This window comes from Mastigoproctus giganteus, chromosome 11 (genome assembly GCF_048544385.1).
Source record: "Mastigoproctus giganteus isolate SK-2022 chromosome 11, ASM4854438v1, whole genome shotgun sequence".
Classification (NCBI taxonomy): domain Eukaryota; kingdom Metazoa; phylum Arthropoda; class Arachnida; order Uropygi; family Thelyphonidae; genus Mastigoproctus; species Mastigoproctus giganteus.
Genome location: NC_143585.1, coordinates 67295360 through 67315856, shown reverse-complemented (window position 1 = coordinate 67315856; position 20497 = coordinate 67295360). Strand labels below are relative to the sequence as shown.

Below are 20497 nucleotides of genomic sequence, written 5' to 3'. Positions count from 1 at the left end.
TTTGGCAGATTGCAAGTGGAAATGGACATCGTTGAGATTAGAGTTGAGACCACGTATATTTGTGAAATGAATTAGGAAGTGCTTGGGAGGTTTAGATCTTTTCGCAGATAAGCTTGCTTGGACTTCATGGTGTATTCAATAGTAAGAAAAAGTGGGTGGGACATGCTGTATGAAGTAATGAAATTTTTGGATATGGCGTAAACATGGTAAGAATATGCCCAGATCCTTGACATAACGTGGCCTCGACAATGCTCCCCACATACACACTACTCGGACTCTCTCTCCAGTCACTATCTGGCAGAGTAGAGGTAGCAAGATTATATACACTAGCTGATCCGGAAGCCTCCTATTTAGTTACCAATAGGTTCGGTCCGGAGTACTAACTAGCGGCCGGCCTGCAAACACTGTTTTAGAGCTGTACCCTCGAAATGTAAAGAATATTGGATATCGCCATGATGTTCATCATAACCTCAAAAGTCATCAATCATACTGCATGATGGAAGAGGTGGGGAAGGGTTGACCGGAACTTAGCTCTAGAGACTAAACATGAGTTCCACCACTTCAAGCCTCCAATAAGCAAAGTGGTGGTATTGCACTGGATGACGAGAGGCATCTACCACCTAGTACTGCCTGGTAACATAGAGGGGCGGCGTTCCCCCATGTGGTGTGGGCGCCACACCTCGACTCCTGCATACGTTGGTACACACCTGGGTGGTCACCCACAATGTACTTGTGCATGGAGGTTATACCCAGGATTACTAACAGTCCCACCATCGTGAAGTTGCAAACAGAGGATTTGGCAAACACAGACCGTTCGGACTTCGCCGAAATTGGGTCCACTTGACTTGAGAGTCACCCGAATATCAGCATTTTAGACTCCCAGGTAGCAAGTACAGCTTGTCTGGCATATCTGAGAGAATGTCTGTGACAACCTCAAGGACCACCTCCTTATCCCTGCTAGAAAAATTCCTGTATATCATTGACAAGACACCATGAGCTACTCTTGCAGCCCGTCTGCACTGCTCAGAGAACTTCATATCTGCGTGCACAATTACCCCCAGGTCCTTTTCATTCTCTACCACTGTCAGCGTAGTATCACCGAGTTGATAAATTGCTCTGGGGTTGCTGTTTCCCATATGTAGTACTTTACATCTGTCGATGTTAAACTTCATTTGCCACCTCTCAAACCATCTGCTCAACCTTTCCAGATCCTGTTGCAGCAGCATAGTGTCAGTAGTGTCCTTAACAACCCTGCCAACCTTTGTATCGTCTGCAAACTTGGACATTAAGCTTGATATACCATCATCAATATCATTTATAAATACAGAAAACAATAATGGACCCAACACTGAACCCTGAGGGACTCCACTAATAATTAGTCCACGATGAGCAGTGTCCATTGATAACCACTCTCTGTCTTTGCCCACTCAACCATTCCTTTATCCATAGCAGCAATTTGCTTCCAATGCCACACTGCTCCAATTTGTGCAGCAGTCTTCCATGTGCAACAGTATCAAAAGCCTTACTAAGATCCAAATATATAATATCAAAGTTATTCCCTGCATCCAGTTCTTTTGTGACTGCATCATAGTATCCAATAAAATTGGTCAGGCAAGACTTGCCCTTAACAAAACCATGCTGTGTCCGAGCTACAAACGAAGTCTTGTCTAGATGAACCTGCAGTGTTTCTTTAACCAGTGCCTCCATTAATTTTCCTGGAACAGAAGTTAAACTCACAGGTCTATAATTACTTCTGATCCTCCTTTGTGATTTGATCCTCCTTTGTGAATTGGGGTCACATTTGCACATCTCCAGTCTATGGGTACCTCCCCTGAGTCCAAGGAAGCTCTCATAATTATGGCTAAGGGTTTGCTTACTTCCTTTGCTGCCTCCTTTAATATAACTGGATAGATCACATCCACCCCAGGTGGCTTTCTTGTGTTTATCTTCAACAATTTCTCCTTCACTTTACTCTCAGTTATTACAAGATTATCTAGCTTACTGACTGAGTTGAATACACCTCTGGCATTCCCCTCACTGAATAACTTCTTATGTGTGAATGTCGATGCAAAATATTCATTTAGTGTGTTAGCTACCTGAGCAGGATCATCAACAGTTGAACCATTGATATGAAGTGGACCAATCTAATTCATCCCCTTCTAGAGTTTACATAAGTAAAGAACTCTTTGCTGTTTTTCTTTGCATCCTTTGTCTAAGATTTCTCGTAATCTGCCTTCGCCTGTCTAACCTCCTTTGTAACTTGGTTACAGACCAGCTTATATCTATCATAGGCTTCCATGTCACCCATTAATTTATATGTACCCATGCATTTTTCTTCTCTGCCACATGTCTCATTAGTTCATCTGACATCCATTTAGGCCTAAACCTTGAACAATATTTCTTAGTTGGTATGTAACACCTAGTAGCTTACAAGATAAGTTCTTTGAATGCTTCCCATTTTGAATTTGCTGTTGGTAACATCATCAGATGGTCCCACTGTATAGAATTTAAATACTGTCTCAGACCATAGTAGTCACCTTTATGAAAACAAAAACCCTTCCCTTTACCCCTGATGGTAGTTACCTCTTTGAGTAAATCCCACTTGAGCACACTGTGATCACTGCCACCTAGTGGTTCCTTTATCTGCAGATTCTTAGTGCATGAAGAATCACTTCTGATAATCAGATCAAGAGTATTACTCCTTCTAGTTGCCTCCCGAACATGCTGATGTAGAAAACAATCATCCAATAAATCCACAAAAGCCTTGCTAGTGTGTGAGTGACCAACCCACAAATTCCAGTCAATATCTGGGAAATTAAAATCCCCCATTATAAGACTCTCTGATTTACTGGCCCCCTATTTCCCTGTACAGTGCCTTATTATGCTCATCAGAGTCATTAGGCCTATAACACACACTCCTACTCTCAATTTTGATCTCCCAATGCTTATATCACGCCAAACTAACTCGGCTCTGCACTGTCCAGCGATGTCGACTGGCTTCACTTCCTTGGATTTTGTGTGTTTCTTGACTAATAGCATAACCCCATCCTCCCTTCCTATCCTGTCCATCCTTTCTGTAGACGTTGTACTCCCCAAAATCCAGTTCTGCTTTCCTTATATCTGTGTGACACCGCGTTTCTGATATCCGAACAATATCCGCCTTTGATGTTTTGAGCAATACCTCAAATTCTTGAGGTAATCCTCAAAATATACATGCAAGTACAAGAACAGGTGCATGTATACGCAAGTATACATGCACCTGTTCTTATTCTTAGCTACCCTAATACAACCCATGTGTTTACTTGTACCGCAACTCCCAGCAGTCTCTGAAATATCTTGCATCTTGTTTTCCAGGCTGCTGCTCATTCCAGTAGAAGCAGTGCAAGAATTACTTTTACCTCTGCCAGTGGCTACTGTTAATCTATTAGTCCTTGTATCCCCCCAAGCTAGCAGTTTTCCGACCCACCTAACACTGCCTTGATGGCATCAGCAAATATTCTTGCACCTTTTCTATTTAAGTGTATCCCATCTCTGTAGAAGCAGTCTCTCCTGTTAACAAGTAAAGACCAGGCTGAAAAAAATTCTACCCCTTGAGCCTTTCACAATCTTTCCAGGGCCGAATTGATCAACAAGGCTCTCATCATATACTCCCTCCTATCGTGTCTGGGCAGAATTGCAGACACTTTCTAATTCAACCCTAATTCACTGCTTTTTTTCAACATGATCTGCACTTGTTACGTAATTCTGCTGGTCTCCTATTCTTAATATCATTAGTGCCAACGTCTACAACTATATCACCTTTTGTACCTTTAAAAGATGATATCCCCTCTACAACGTCATCAACCTTTGCCCCTGGCAGGCATACCCTGGTCCTGTTCCACCTATTCTTTTTACAAAGCATGTTCCCCGTTTCCCTGACAATAGAGTCACCAACAACTACTAGTTCCTGTGGGATCAGCGCATTCTGCCTTGGGGGTTGCCGCTGTGTTGCGTGATGACCAAGTGCAAGCTCTGGTGTTGATGTTGGCAGCTGATAGCTTGATGGGCCCCTCAGTTTAGATCCTTCGAGGTCATCCACCCTGTCCTTCAAGTTCTCATATAGGCCCGTAACAACGCTGAGTTGTCACCTGATTTCGTTACACTCCTTGCATCGCACACACACACAGACACCCCCCATGGCAATATCATGTCCCGTATCTGATTGCTCCACAAACATCATGCAAGCAGTGCATTTTAAAAGGCTGTGATTCAGAGGGCAACTAACCCCCTCAGTTCTCCCCTGAGCCACAGCACTCCCATTAGCTTGAGCCTTTTGCTTTGCTGCTCTGGTCTGAGTCATGATTTCGATTTAATTTCAATAAAATTTCAATTTCAGTACAAAATTATAACCCTAAACTTGTATCCCAACACAGTTATACCGCTATATATATTTTTCAGTATCGAGTATTATCTACAAGTTCCGTTTATATATCTTCCGTATCAAGTTATGTATTAATTAATTATGTTACGTTTGTAATATAAGTCGTTATATGTATTTAGTTAAACGTACAATTTAATTGACAACGAAGTTTAACAAAATTAATAGATTTTACTGATTAATTGACAATATTATATTATATACTGTACTATACTAAACTTACGCTATCTAGTTCGGGATATAACGTGTCGTATAACAATGGCGGCAAGTTATGAATGGTAAATCTATGGACACTTAAGTATTAATTAACTTACAAATTTTGCTGTCTCAATTCAGAATAAACTAACGATCCTGACTAGGTCTGTTAGCTACTTATAGAAAATAATTTGATGTAACAATTGGTCAATAAAGCGGCTAAATATGGATGAAAAACTTCTCGTTCAGCGGAGCTGAAACTTGTAACATGTGGATTTGATACCCTTACCGATACTTTTATGCAATTACAAGGCCTAGTAAAGAATAAATACACCAGATTAATCAGAAAATGACAAAATAATGCTATACTACTAAATTTAAATCAAAAGCAGTGCATTTTAAATATTTGCAATAATTTCAAATCAATAAATAAGAAAATCCACTTAGCGGCTTTGAACACTTCTGACTCGCAGTGCCACTGGTGTTTTCCCATTCTGCTTGGAAATTTGCCCATATCCAGCCAGTTCCTAAAAAGGGTGACATCCCTCCCATCCAGTTATTGTCCCATTGCACTTACTTCTATTCTTTCTAAATTAATGGAGTAATCTATTAGCTGCCAATGCTTAAACTGTCTAGAAATCTTTCAACTGATCAGTGATTGTTAGTATGGATTCCGTCAGTGTCGACCCACTGGTGTTATACTGGCTTATGTTACTATCTGTGGACAAATTCAATGGAAACGTTTGGTGAAACTCAAGCAGTTGCTCTTGAAATTTCAAAGGCTTTTGATTGTTTTGACATAAAGATCTTCTAAATAAGCTTCCATCTTATTGTTTGCCAACTGTTTTTTTATAATTGGGTATACAGTTTCCTCTCTGAGCACTCACTACAGGTGATGGTAGATGGCTCTCTGTCTTTTAACTTCTCCACCAATGCAGGTGCTCCTCAAGGTTGTTATTATTTCTTCCACTCTTTTCCTCTTGTATATTAATGACCTTATCCCCTTGGCCGGAAATCCTATCCATAGTTTTGCTGATGGTTGCACATTGCATTCCACCTTTCAGTTTGATATACTTTGCCCTGCAAATAACAGTTTAACTTCTCAAATATCCACTACCAATTCCTTAAATGTTGATCTCCACTCGGGCGATGATAACTTAGTTGATTTCAATGCTTCTAATACTGAGTTCTGTCTATTATCCCTCAAAAATGATTCTACTGGTCCTATGCTTATCTTTGATGACACCCAGATTTCTAGACAAGATCACATCTCTATTAGGGATTACCCTTTTAACCACTCTTGACAAGCACATCACAAATACTGCTTCCTCTGCCTCTAAAAAACTGGGTGTTCTCTTTTGCTCTTGTTGTTACTTTTCTTCCAAACACCTGTTTATTCTGTACGAATTACAAATCCACCCTATCATGGAATGTTGTTCCTACATCTGGGGCAGTGGCTTCATATCCTCCTTCAGGCTTCTAGATTTCGTTCCAAAGAGGGCAATTAGGTTAATTAATGACCTGTCTCTAACAAAGTCTGTCTACCCTCTATCCCATAGATGTTCTGTTTCTGCTGCTTGTCTTTTCTCTAGATACTTCCATGTCTTCTGAATTTGCTTCGATAATTCCTCCTCTATCCTCCAAACCCTTTTACTGTCCAATTTCAAACTCACAGAGCCAACTTTTCTTCTTCCTCATTTATTCCTTCAACTTCCATTTTCTGGAACAACCTCCAACCTTCCCTAATGCATTTTCTGAAAATTACTGTTTACAGAAATTCAAGTGTAATGTCAACATGCATCTTCTTTCATCTTCTCAACCTTCAATCCATGCATGGTACTAATATTATAGGTTCTAATGCCTCTCATTCTTGGGGTTTTGTTAAAAAAAAAAAAAAAAAAAACCTGGAATGACTGTGCTAGTGGCTTCCAGGATAAATCCCTTGAACACCTTGCATAATTAATAAAATTCATAAAGATTTCATATATATGGATATTGCTTTCCATTGGTTGTCAAAATTTGATTGTCAAAATTTTCATAATTGTATTTCATTTAAATTTTGATGTGTTTTTATAAAAGCTCACCTTAAAAACTTAAACTGATTTCTCTGATTTTTTTTCAATTCTTCTGCCAGGCACATTAGCAAATATACCACCTCCAAGTTACTCATCTCCAAACGATGCACAGAAAGAGCTAACCTCTCCAAAGGAAAGATCACATTCCTTAAATAAAGAATCAAAAAGTCTGCATACATCCTCTTCTCCAACTTTGCATTTAGATTGGTATCCATATATTGAACAACATGCAGTTCAACAGCACAATTTGGAACCTGCCACTGAAGAGGAGGAGGAGGAGGAAGAGGAGGAGGAAAGTACTAGGAGTACCACCCCACCATCCTGTGCTTCATATGGAGGACTTTCAGACAGTGTTAAACCATCCTTTTCTCTGGGTGATGGGTAGGTATATTATTTGAATTCTTTTTTTATTTGAAAATCAATTGAAAAAAATATAATATAAAATTAAGAACAGTAGTTGATTTTTAAACCATTGGAGTTATGATCGGAACCTTGTAAAGAAACTGAAGTATTTGCCCAGAAGTATCAGACATTTGTACAGTCAAAACTATATCCCCATTTTTTTTTTCCAGACATATCTCCCACCCCTATGTTAAACATCAGAAAACAAAAATAATATAAATAATCCATAAAAAATCTTAAACGAAAAGAGTTGCAGCTTACTGAACCCAACATGTTCCAGCTTATACAGTAACTTCTCCTGAGGTTATTATACTGTATAAGCACCTCAGTGGGGACCTGATTGAGGTTTATAAGCTTTGAGAGGGGTTAGTAAAATGAATGAAGGTGGAATTTTCATTATTATAAAGAATTCCAGAATTAGGGACCATAAATTCAAATTACAGGAGGTTTAGACTAGATTGTACTAAGTTTCTTTTAGGCAGTGATGAGTTGTTTACTGTAACAAGTTGCCTCCACTGGTAGTTGAGGCTGACAGTTTGAAGAAAATTTTTTTTCAAAGGTCAACTGGATAGTTACCTTCACGAAGAGAGAAGTGCAGAATTTTTTCTTTATCTTTTTTTTTTGGCCAGTGCATCAAAAGCCTCTGCCCTCGCACTATTTGACTAATACTCACCTTACATAATGCTTGAGTTTAAGAACAGAACATGTTAATGAAAATGAGCTTAAGAACTGAAATTAAATTTTAAAATGCAATTAAAACTAATATGTATTTAGGATTTGAAATGGAAATGAAACATTAAACAAATGACATTGAAGAACAAGCAATAGGTAACATAGTCAAATTCCTTAGTAGAAAAAAAAAAAAAGGTAAACTGCAGCCATTATCAACCCACTGCAGGATGGAAGCCTCCTTAACAATTCATGTTGAGGAGTTGCGGGTTGGCAGATCGACCGTATTTAGCAGTCAGGGGCTTGAACCATGGTCTACTCAAGGAGCATGTGCTACTGCACTCCTGCTCCTGACCACTCGGCTACGGAGGCCAATTGAAAAACATTTTTGATGGGTGCTTTTGGAGCTCTGTGAGATGCATATGATAGTAACAGGCATACTGTCATTTCCAAATGTAAAGATCTATATTATGACAAAGAATGGTGCATGTGTTTCTAACAAGTACCAGCCCTTCTAATTTAGTCAGTTTTCAAATAATTTGGTTTGTCCTTTGGTTTTCCCTTTAAGCGTCCTCCTTTTAGTTTTTGACTTCTTTTTTCTGCATCAGATTGGTATATACTTTTCATCTTTCTTAGGCTATTGTTTCATGAATTTTCATAAAGCTGGATTAGTTTTTTGTGCTATAATTAGTGTTCATTTTCTAGTGTTATGTTCTTATATAATTGCGTTATGTGTAGCCTTTAATACTTTCCCCACAATTTGCAAACTGAGTTTTTACTAGATCTCTTTATTTTTGGTGCCACAAAATTCTTTCCACTGGTGGTGATCAGTTCATCCATGCTGACAGGAGTTTTCTTAAAAATTCAACAAATAGCTTATAATTATTGAATAGACTGAGACCAAAATATTGAATGATCCTTTCTGCTGAGCCTATTCTGTTGTAATGTTTTTAATTACTGTCCAAGAAACTGTCTGTTATTGTTCCTGAAGTCATTTCTTGCCTAGAAAGGGAAATTAAAATCTCTATTTTAATTACTTTCAGCTGTGTAGAATGTGGACCTGACATAGCAGTTTCAGTCAACATTTATCAATAGTTTGAAGTGAGATTGTATTTCTGATCAAGGTTCTAAATCCCCCCTCACCTGGCACACTTAATTTAATTATGGTTAACTTAATAGAAAGATAACGTCAATTAAGAGATAAGAGTTCTATACTTGCTGATTCATTTGTAAAAATGTTAATATAGATGGGTGTATAAATAAATTTTTTTTTTTATAGTCAGGGGCCCCACTGACTCAGATCCTCAGTTGTGCACCTTTTGCACTTAGTGATAATCTGCCTCTATAAAAGGAGGAAAAGAATGAATGAAAGAACAGAACCTTGGGCAACATCAGCTTTATTGGAGAAATTAAAAATAAATAAAAAAAAAGATAGCTATAACATAGCAATCAGTCAGAGAGGAAACTAGCTCCATAACAATGTTTTGCTGAAAATAGCAGTAGTCTCCAGCAATGCTTTTCAACCTTTAGTGGACCATGGAGCACCAGAATAAATGTGTGTGTTTATGTAAGAGGTTTGTCCATAAAGTATCCAGCCATTTTGAATATCTTGAGAACCGGTTGCATGGCCTTGATGTAACTTGGCAGCTCGTCAGAGGAGGCCTTACTGCGCATGCGTGAACAGTCACTCTCCTGTGGGGCTAGTTAGTCGGCAGTGAGACACTGTGGTGTGAGCTTGTGTACGGCGTGACTGTCACATTCACAATGACCAAGTGAGTAGATCAGCAAATCTGCATCAAGTTTTGTTTCAAACTTGGACATTTGTCTGCAGAAACTATTCAAATGATTAAGAAGGCTTTCAAGGGTGATTCAATGAGTGAAGCCCAGATAAAAATGTGGTACCGACGCTTCAAAGATGGGTGGAATTCCGTTGAAAGCGATCCATGTTCTGGAAGGCCTTCAACCAGCAGAACACCGGAAAATGTTGAACGCGTGCAGGCTGCAATAAATGAAAATTGGTGATTGACAGTGAGAGAATTATAAGATGTGGGGATTCCGTGGACTATTGTTTCAGAGATTTTGATGGAGGATATTGGCAAGAAATGTGTGGCCGCAAAATTTGTTCTGCAGCTGCGGTCACAAGGTCAAATCTGAAGGATTTGACCTTGTGACCAAATTGCACAGGACTTGCTTGAAACTGCTAACATTGACCCAGATTTCCTTAAAAAGGTCATAACCAGAGATGAGTCATGGGTCTATGGCTATGACTTTGAAACAAAAGCCCAGTCTTCCCAATGGAAGTCGCCTGATTCTCCATGTCTGAAGAAGGCGCGGCAACATCAAGGCCATGTTGACGGGTTTTTTTATTATGGTATTATCCAACACGAATGTAAGGAGTACTACATCAAAGTCCTTCACTGGCTGAGGGATGCAGTAAGAAGAAAACAGCCACAGCTGTGGACATGTGGTGACTGCCAGCTTCATCACAACAATGCACCAGCCCATTCTTCAGCTCTCGTGCAGGCTTTTTTCGCAAAACATCGCATAACCCAGGTTTGTCAGCCTCCCTACAGCCCAGATTTGGCTCCCTGCAACTTCTGGCTTTTCCAAAGCTAAAATCGCCGTTGAAAGGGAGGAGATTTCAGACCACGGACGAGATTAAGGAGAACGTGACGAGGCAGCTGATAGACTTTCCGGACAGACCTCGTATGTATTGTATATTATATGGTTAGTAGTGAGTTGAGATGCTACTGCACTACTCATGCTGCCATCTATAGTTCATTTTTCTTGTATTTATATTTAACTTTTATTCTTTGTCAGTGGTTTGGTGTATGTTATCATATAATTTTTTTCCTCTGTAAAGGCTACCACCATCATAATCAGGTATAGTGTATTGGCAGGTTGATTAGTGTGTCTGTCAATTCATTGACGCATGGATTTGTTTGAATTTTGTTTAATGTTTGCAGTGATTCCATTGCTATTATTGCCAACCGGGTGGGTAAAGTGCCTGCCTGGCAACCCAAAGGTCGCGGGTTTGATTCCTGCCTCGGGCTTGGATCAAAGTACTGCAAAAACTTTGAGAGGTGCATTATGGCCACAGAAGCCTATGCGCCAACAACTACCAAAAAAAAAAAAAAAAAAATTGCTATTATTAGCCTTGCAACCTTGTGAAGAGATGGGGCACAGTGGCCAGTTCTTGTTTATTTTTGTTTCACTAATGGTCATGTTATTGTGTTGCTTTTTGTTTCCAGTTATGGTGGTTTCACACAATTTGGACCTAGTACCACTAAATATTGATTAATAGGTATTTTTAAAATTTATAGTGATTGGTGTTTTATAAATTGACAATTCTAAATTATTTTTGAAATGTTTTCCTTCTGCAACACCCTGATCTCTATTCATTCCCCCCTCCCAGTCTTTTGATACAGAAACTTGCTAAGATCTCACTCATATTTACACAGACAATACTGGTAAATAAATTTTGTAAAAATTTATTCCCTGGTTGAGAAACACTGTTCTATAGCAGTATTAATTACCTATTTGCCTTTGATTGGTTGCCATCAGGGGGGAGTGGTGTATTTTAGTGGTTTGCCATCTTCTACATGTAGATCAATTGTATAGATATTATTATACAATTGTAATAATTGTATAATAATATCTATCTGTGGTGACATACACACTTTTATGCAGATTACAAGATTCAGCCCATATGCCACCACAAATGTACCTTCTATTGTTAATTATCACGCTGGTATGTTGGCTGTTTTAAAATATTTACAATAAAATCCTCTGCTCTTGGCTGTACAAATAATAAATTTATTTATTCATTTACTAGCAGTTGTTTTTCTTTATACAAACTCCTAAACTTCTGGATGTTAAAATGACTTTTTACACACTCAGAACGTTGCTACTTTATATAAGGGTCAGGAATGATCAGCTTAGTATTAAAACTTAAGTATATCTGCAAAAATTGTTGAATAAATTATTTTCTTAGTTAGCGTTCATTTTCTTTCATTTACTCATGGTTAATCACTACATACAAAGCAGGAAACTTAATTTATATTTTAGAACATATAACCATCTATTACTATCATGCAAACAAATTTAAATTGTAAAATTATTATTTTTAAAATTTTTGCTTTGCTTTATATATTAATTAATTCAGTTTATTAATTTGCAACCTTTTGTAGGCCCACGGAAAATACTTCATATACCAAGCTATCTCCATCACCTGAACTAGCAAGAAGTGAAACTTCAGAAACTTCATCTTTTCTTCATGATCAGCAGATTCTTCATGAAAATTCTTCAAAAACTAATGACTCTACTGACAGTAACGAAACCAGTCTGCACCGATCAAGCTCAAATGAAAAACGTCATAGAAAAGGTGGATTGGTTTCAGCTCTTCGTCACGGTTTCGGTAACAATAATACCATTCTTAGTGGACATTCTACAGAAAGTATTCCTGTTACAGATGAACAAAAAAAGAAAAAGTCTTTTTTGCCCAACTTAAAAAAGCGAAAAGCAAAAATATGACTCTAGAACTGCTAAATATTTAAATGAACTATGTTTATAGGAATTTGGAACTGCCACTTATGATTGTGATGAGCACATGGTATCAGCAAACCTGTTCAAAGATCTACAACAATCAAGTCTAGATTTCCTCTTCTTTTTCTCACCCATGCATCATGGTGTGTCTTTGTGTATGCTTGCATACACATACACTTGTATCTTGTACTGTTCCCATCCTCAGCCACAGTGTTCTGAATTACACCCTGTATTATAATAAAACTAGGAATGTCTGGAACTGTGAATAAGAAAAGTGTACATAATATACTGTATTTTGAAAAGCTAAACAAATAAAATCTGAAAAAGTTTAGTTACTTGTAATAATTAAGTTTAAATTATTGGGATATTTACTATTACAAACGTTTGCTAATTTCTAAAGTTTTTTTTCTATGATTTGAGGAGGGATTTTGCATAGTACTTGAGAAATTATTCATAAATTGGATCACTCCAAGGTCATATGATGATGATTGTTATGAAGAATAGATTAGATATAAAATACGTAATTTTTTTGATTATTAAATGACATCCTACTCCAATAAAAGTTGAAAGTGCCAAGCAGTTTGTTTCTTGTTTAATGGTACACATGCAATCTGAGCTTGGAGTAAAATCTGTTTTTAATTAGTGGAAAGTAACATGTACATTACTTTTGGAAAAAAATAATATGAAAATAAATGTAAATTTTTGTAAAAACTATTCGAAAATGTAAAAAAAAAACAAACTATGAGATATAATAGGAAGGTTTGGGGGACTACTAATACCAGTTGTCTACGGCTGATTTTGCCCTGAAATGTAAGTATAATGTATATGTTTATCAAAATTTCTAAGTTAATGCTAAGTGATTTCCCATTAGCTTCAATTTACTTCATTACTGTGTTGACATGCATTACAATTAAATATCTGTGTCAAATCCCAAATAATAGAATTTGATACCAAAGGTTGCCTTCTTTTTCCTCTGGCAGCTACCTTAATTTGCTTCATCTCATGTAAACCTGATTTTCTTTTCTCAGCCTGTTGCATTAAATAGTTACAGTTTGGCACACTTAAATTTATTTGTTTTCTAACTAGGACTGGCATTTAACCCTTTAGCAGGCACAATAGGGGACTTTCTCACCATCACCATTATTGTGCTCAGAATTAAAGGCATGAAATAATTTGGAATTATTTAAATTTTTTTGGAAACCATCTTTATTTTCAATCATAAAATCATTTGTGAAAAATCTTTATTTTCAATCATTTGTGAAAAATCTTTATTTTCAATCATTTGTGAAAAATCATTTTTTTTTTAAATTAATATTTTAAAATATCCCTCTCCTTAACCAGATTGGGCTTTACTTGTGTTTTTCACAATTTTTAACATCTGCATTTATTACTATCCCTTGTCAGTGAACAAGACTTGAAAGAAACAAAAATAGAACAATCTGTGTGCCTGAAGAAGTAAACAACTCATAACGATGCAGTATTCTGGTTGGTTTTTTGAGTACGTATAAATGTGGCAATTTCCCCTTTCAGTTAGGTTACTGGGACAGGCTGCAGTTCTAGAGGAAGATATGCAGACACTACCACGTATGTTGTTAGAGAGCAAACTACCACAAAAAAAAAAATAGCACAAACCATTGTTAATTGTTGTACTAGTTTATCTATTGCAATACAGTCCCAATGAAGTTTTAGACCCCTCCGGCCATAGTAGCCATATACAGAATGAGCAACAATTTATTTTTCAATTGATTATTTTAAGTTACCAAGATGATTCTGAATTACATATCAAGTTTTGGTATGAGATATAGGTTACTAGTGATGTGAGAATAAAAACAAGAGCCTCTGAAAGAAAGATACCAGTACAGGCAGTGTGTAATGGTAAGTAATTCAAAGATCAGCATTTGGTTTCTAATACAATGTACTTCATTAATCTTCATTAATATCAAACAAATAAATGAACTCCCATGAACAGAAAATAATATTTTGCAGATTCTCCTAAATATTTAGTAAAATTAAACAGCATAAAGTAATTCAGCAATTGAATGTTCCAATAAGTCTTGTTCTCTTCCAGAAAATTTACAATTTCCCCTAAATAAATGACACAAAGTTTACAACTAATCAAACCGATCGGGGTATGTGTAAAACAAAAAAAAATGTATATTTGATATAAATAAAGATTATGAAGTAAACTGCCAGATCAGGATAACTGCCTAAAAATTATTTGCACAGTTTGTTTATAGGCAATAATTCACGTGCGCTGCATTTTCAATTATAATAAGGACTTATGGTTTCTACATTTCTCAATATCATAAAATTACAGTCTCGCATATAAATAATCTGTTACTACGGTATCTGTCTGTTATACACATCTGTCCTTAGTAGCAAGTGTGAATGAAATATAATTAAACAACCTTTTCCTTCAAGCAGCTCCAAAACATCCTTGCGCTTTTGTGGCATTATGTGGATTATGCCTATTTGCATACATAACATTATTTAATAGCAATAAAAATTTTATTTACATTATGCTTAAAGAGCACTGGGAATCGTCTTGTCTACATTTAGCTTAAGGCTATTTTTCACTTTTTTTTTTTTTTTTTTTTTGTTGTTGTCATATTTGAGCTGAAATATATAAATCTGATGTTAAAACTGGAGTAATTACACTATTTACATTTTATGATTTTTAAATTTTGCATAGTTAACTCTTTTTTTTTTTTTTCCACAATGGGACAGTTGATTGCAATCCTCAGTTTAGTTTAAGAATGCTATCAGCATGCTTATGGAAGGAATGAATGTTAACTGGTTTTATTAGGAAAAAATCTTAGAAATGATTGTAGAGGAGAAGCAACATATACTTTTACACTTTCCACAGAGAAATGCACCTACTGAAGAGCAAATGTCAGTTTTTTTTTTTTTTTTTATTCAAATAAAATCGGCTTATGTTTGTTTCAGAAGTACACTGATGATAATTAACTTTCAAACTGAGAAAAAAGCTAAATGATAATACTTAGTAGAATTTTAATAACAAATTCAAAAATTTCAGCCCAAATAAGATCCAGCCGATAAATAGACAAAATATAAGCAGGATAGATTCCAGCACCTTTTAATTGAAACAAAATGTATGTGTGCAAAAAGGGGGGGGGGGTTAAAATATTTGTATTCAACTAGAAGTAGTTGTGATAGAAAGGTAATTATTTTTATTATTTTTTTTCTTGTTTGATACTTGCAATTTCTATAGCAACCACACAAATTTTGGTTTCAATCTAACAATTTATTTTTCTCCCCTTTGCAATGCCGAATGAAGTGAAATATCAAAATAGATGAATACAGATCAATGATTGAGTCCCTCTTTCTGCAAGGGAAAACACACAAAACAATCCACAAAGGAATGCTTGCTGTTTATGGAGAAGACTGTCCAGGTTACAATGTTGTTGCAATTGGTATAAACAATTCAAACGTTGAAGAACTTCAGTGCATGATGAAGAAATCTCAGGATGCCCAGCAACTGGTGTAATAGAAGTGTTGCAAAATTTGAGGCAATAATGCTGGAAGGTTGCTGTATTAGCAGCAAAGAACTGGATAGCTGAAGAGCTCCAAATTAGTGTAGAGTGGAGAACATCCATAAACAGGATGTTGATGGATGTTCTTATCAAATGTGCGACTTGCGAAATGTTTGCCGAACTCTCGGGAACAGAACATGATCTAGCTAAGGAGGATGTCTTTGTGTGTGCCAGATGCAGAGAGTGTCTAGAAATTAGACATCAACTCAGCGTTATGATGGGCATCTATGAGATTTTTAGGTGTAGGGTAGATGCCATCGAAGAAATTAATATGAGGAGTTCGTCAAGCTCTCAGCTGCCCAACTCAACACCAGAGCTCACTCCTGGGCATCAGGCAACACGGCGGCAATCTCCAAGGCAGAATGCACTGGTCCCAAAGGAACTAGTTATTGTTGGTGACTCTATTGTCATGGAGACAGAGAATATATTGTGTAAAAAGGATAGATGGAACAGGACCAGGGTATGTCTGCCAGGGGCAAAGGTTGATGACGTTGTAGAGCGGATATCATCTATTAAGGGCACAAAAGGTGATATTGTTGTACACGTTGGCACTAATGATATTAAGAGTAGGAGACCGGCGGAATTACTTAACAAGTACAGGTCACTGTTGAAAAAAAGCCGTGAATTAGGGTTGAATTTGAAAGTGTCTGCAATTCTGCCCGGACATGATAGGAGGGAGTATATGATGAGAGCCTTGTCAAACAATTTGGCCCTGGAAAGATTGTGCAAGGCTCAAGGGGTAGAATTCTTTTCAGCCTGGTCTGTACTTTTTAACAGGAGAGACTGCTTCTACAGGGATGGGATACACTTAAATAGAAAGGGTACAAGAATGTTTGCTAATGCTATCGAGGCAGTGTTAGGTGCAGGGTCGGAAAACTGCTAGCTTGGGGAGGGATTCACAAACTAAAAGTTTTTAAAAGTAGCTGCAGGCAGAGGTGAAGGTGATTATTGCACAACTTCTATTAGAATAAGTAGCGACCTGGAGCGAGGGATGCTGGGGGTTTCAGGGATGGACTGCAGTCATCGTGAAACAGGTGGGTATATGGGATGTGTAAGGGTAACTAGGAATAGGTGCATGTATACCAATGCTAGAAGTATAGTAAATAAATTTGATGAATTTGAAGTGTTGGTTAAGACATCAAAGGTGGATATTGTTGGGATAGTAGAAATGTGGTGTCACACAGATATAAGGAATGCAGAACTGGAATTTGGGGAGTACAATGTGTACAGAAAGGATAGGAAGGGAGGAGGTGTTATGCTGTTAATTAAGAAAAACATAAAATCAAAAGTGCATCCAGTTGATATAGATGAACTGTTGAGTCAGTTTGGTGTGACATAAGCACTGCGAAAGCAAAAATAAGAGTAGGAGTGTGTTATAGGCCTAATGACTCGAATGAGTACAATGAATAATTGTACAGAGAAATAGTGGGCTAGTAAATCAGAATGTCTTATAATGGGGGATTTTAACTTCCCAGATATTGACTGGAACTTGTGGTTGGTCACTCACACACTAGTAAGACTTTTGTGGATTTATTGGATGATTGTTTTCTGCAGCAGCATGTTCAAGAGGCAACCAGAGGGGAGGTAATACTCTTGATCTGGTTATCAGCAGTGATTCTTCATGCACTAAGAATCTGCAGATAACGGAACCACTAGGTGGCAGTGATCAGTGTGCTCAAGTGGGATTTACTCAAAGAGGTAACTACCATCAGGGGTAAAGGGAAGGGTTTTTGTTTTCATAAAGGTTACTACAATGGTCTGAGACAGTATTTAAATTCTATACAGTGGGACCAACCGATAATGTTACCAACAGCAAATTCAAAATGGGAAGCATTCAAAGAACTTATCTTGTAAGCTATTAGGTGTTACATACCAACTAAGAAATATTGATCAAGGTTTAGGCCTAAATGGATGTCAGATGAACTAATGAGACATATAGCAGAGAAGAAAAATGCATGGGATACATATAAATTAACATGTGACACAGAAGCCTATGATAGATATAAGCTGGTCTGTAATCAAGTTACAAAGGAGGGTAGGCAGGCGAAGGCAGATTACGAGAAATCTTTGGCAAAAGTTGCTAATAAAAACAGCAAGAGTTTCTTTACTTACATAAACTCTAAAAGGAAGGGGATGAATCTGATTGGTCCACTTGATATCAATGGTTCGACTGTTGATCCTGCTCAGATAGCAAACAAACTGAATGAGTATTTTGCATCTACATTCACACATGAGGAGTTAAGGTTTGAAAATGGCAGCAGGTTATCAAATTGTAGCAGGGTGCTTACTGATTTTGTAATAATTGAGAGCAAAGTGGAGGAGAAATTGTTGAAGTTAAACATAAGAAAGTCACCTGAGGTGGATGGGATCTATCCGGTTATATTAAAGGAGGCAGCAAAGCAACTAAGTAAACCCTTAGCCATAATTATGAGAGCATCCTTGGACTCAGGGGAGGTCCCCATGGACTGGAGATGTGCAAATGTATCCCCAGTTCACAAAGGGGGATTCAAGGGTGACACGAGTAATTACAGACCAGTTAGTTTAACTTCTGTTCCAGGTAAAATAATGGAGTCGCTGTTTAAAGATGCATTGCAGGATCATCTAGACAAGACTGCAGCAATAATTCAAACACAGCATGGGTTTGTTAAGGGAAAGTCTTGTCTGACAAATTTGATTGGTTATTATGATGTGGTTACAAAGGAACTGGATGCAAAAAATAATTTTGATATATATTTAGATTCAGGAAAGCTTTTGACACTGTTGCGCATGGAAGGCTATTCTACAAATTGGAGCAAAATGGTATTAAGGGTAAGTTGCTACAATGGATAAAAGGATGATTGAGTGGGAGAAGACAAGAGGGTGGTAATCAATGGGTGCTACTCTTCGTGGACTAATGTTATTAGTGGAGTCCCACAGGGTTCGGTGTTGGGTCCTCTGTTGTTTTGTATATTTATCAATGATAGTAATGAATGTATATCGGGCTTAATGTCGAAGTTTGCAGATGATACAAAGGTTGGCAGGGTTGTTAATGACAGTAATGGCAGTGTGCTACTGCAACAGGATCTAGATAATTTGGGCAGATGGGCTAAGAAGTGGCAACTGAAGTTTAACCTTGACAAATGCAAAGTACTGCATATGGGTAGAAGTAACCCCAGAGAAACGTACCAACTGTGTGGTACTACACTTAAGGTGGTAGAAAATGAAAAAGACCTGGGAGTAATTGTGCAGTCAGATATGAAGTTTTCTGAGCAATGCAGACAGGCTACCAGGGCAGGTCATGGGGTTTTGTCAATGATATATAGGAATTTTGCCAGCAGGGAAAAGGAGGTGATTGTCCCTCTGTATAAGGCAATGGTCAGGCCACACCTTGAGTACTGCGTACAAGTCTGGAGGCCTCATTTTAGGAAGGATGTAGATTTGCTTGAGCATGTACAGAGAAGGGCAACAAGATTGGTGAGGGGAATGAACGGATCCTCTTACCAAGAGAGGCTTAAGTTCTGCAAATTGCAATGACTGGAGACTAGGCACCTGTGTGGTAATCTGATTGAAGTGTATAAGGCCTTGAATGGGTTGAGCATGCTGAATTCTGATGGGATCCTTCCACTTGTTCAGATTACGAACCTAAGGGGACATAAATTCAAATTAAGAAAAGACAGATGTACGGAAATTTGCCTTTAGCCAGCAGGTGGTTAATTGCTGGAACAAACTTCCATCTGTCGTGGAAGTTGATAGGTTAAATAAATTTGAGGAACTGGACAGGCACTTTTTCTGTGATTTGTTTTTTTTTTTTTTCTGGCTGATGCTGCATAAGCTCATACACTTGCTTTCTTGCATCACATGGCACTACTACTACAGCTGAATATGAATAAAGTGTCTGCCAGATGGATTCCCGGAGTTCTGACCCCTTACCAGAACAAAGAAAGGGCACAATGTGCACATGAAATACTGTCGATGTGCTGGGAAAAGTAAGAAGAGCTTTTTCTCATGAATAGACACCATGGATGAAACTTGGATCCATCGCTATGATCCTGAAACTAAACAAATGTCAAAACATGGTATCACGGCATTGCAACCTGAATGTCAGCTTATTGCATCCTAAGAAGCCCTCCGAGCCTTGAACTCCTACGCTAAAGCTGTCTTCCAACGCTACACTTTTCAAAAGCAGAGACTATATCCACCACGAATGCAACTAGTTTGAATACTTAGCGCCTGCTTGCACTACCTCAGGTGTATTTTACCATCTGCAGCCCATGCATCTTACCACAGGCACTTGTTATCTCACCACCTTTCCTTGGCTGGCTGTCTTTTTTTTTTTTTTTTGCTGGTTCAGTCTGTCTCCTGTACCTGGCACCTCTGTTGCTTTGGTTGGGTGGGGTGCCTGCCTTGCATTTCTGCTCTCCTTTATCCTGCCCTCCATGGGTTCTTCCACTGTTTTGGAGGCGCCTCCGTAGCCAGGTGGGAAGGAGCAGCAGTGCGTAGCACACGCTTCTTGATTAGACCGGTGTTCGAGCCCGTCACTACCAAATATGGAGGATGCGGAAAGGTCAGGGAATGACCACCGCATATCCCGGAGCAATATGGCCTTAGTTGCTAATGCTCCTAAAAACCAAATAACAAACAATAACAATAACAAACTGTTT

The 20497-nt window shown here is 37.8% G+C and overlaps 1 protein-coding gene across 3 annotated transcripts in view; it reads left to right on the top strand.

Annotated features, from left to right (window-relative positions):
• Positions 1 to 12582, top strand: part of LOC150078087 (stromal interaction molecule homolog) — a 298210-nt gene extending 285628 nt beyond the window's left edge. For all 3 annotated transcript variants that reach the window (XM_090385520.1, XM_090385518.1, XM_090385521.1), the window contains 2 exons: positions 6747 to 7068; positions 11949 to 12582. In XM_090385520.1, the coding sequence (XP_090241646.1) occupies positions 6747 to 7068; positions 11949 to 12291 (665 nt within the window). In that variant the 3' untranslated portion in view covers positions 12292 to 12582. The remainder of the gene's footprint in view (positions 1 to 6746; positions 7069 to 11948) is intronic.
• Positions 12583 to 20497: the final 7915 nt, after the last annotated feature.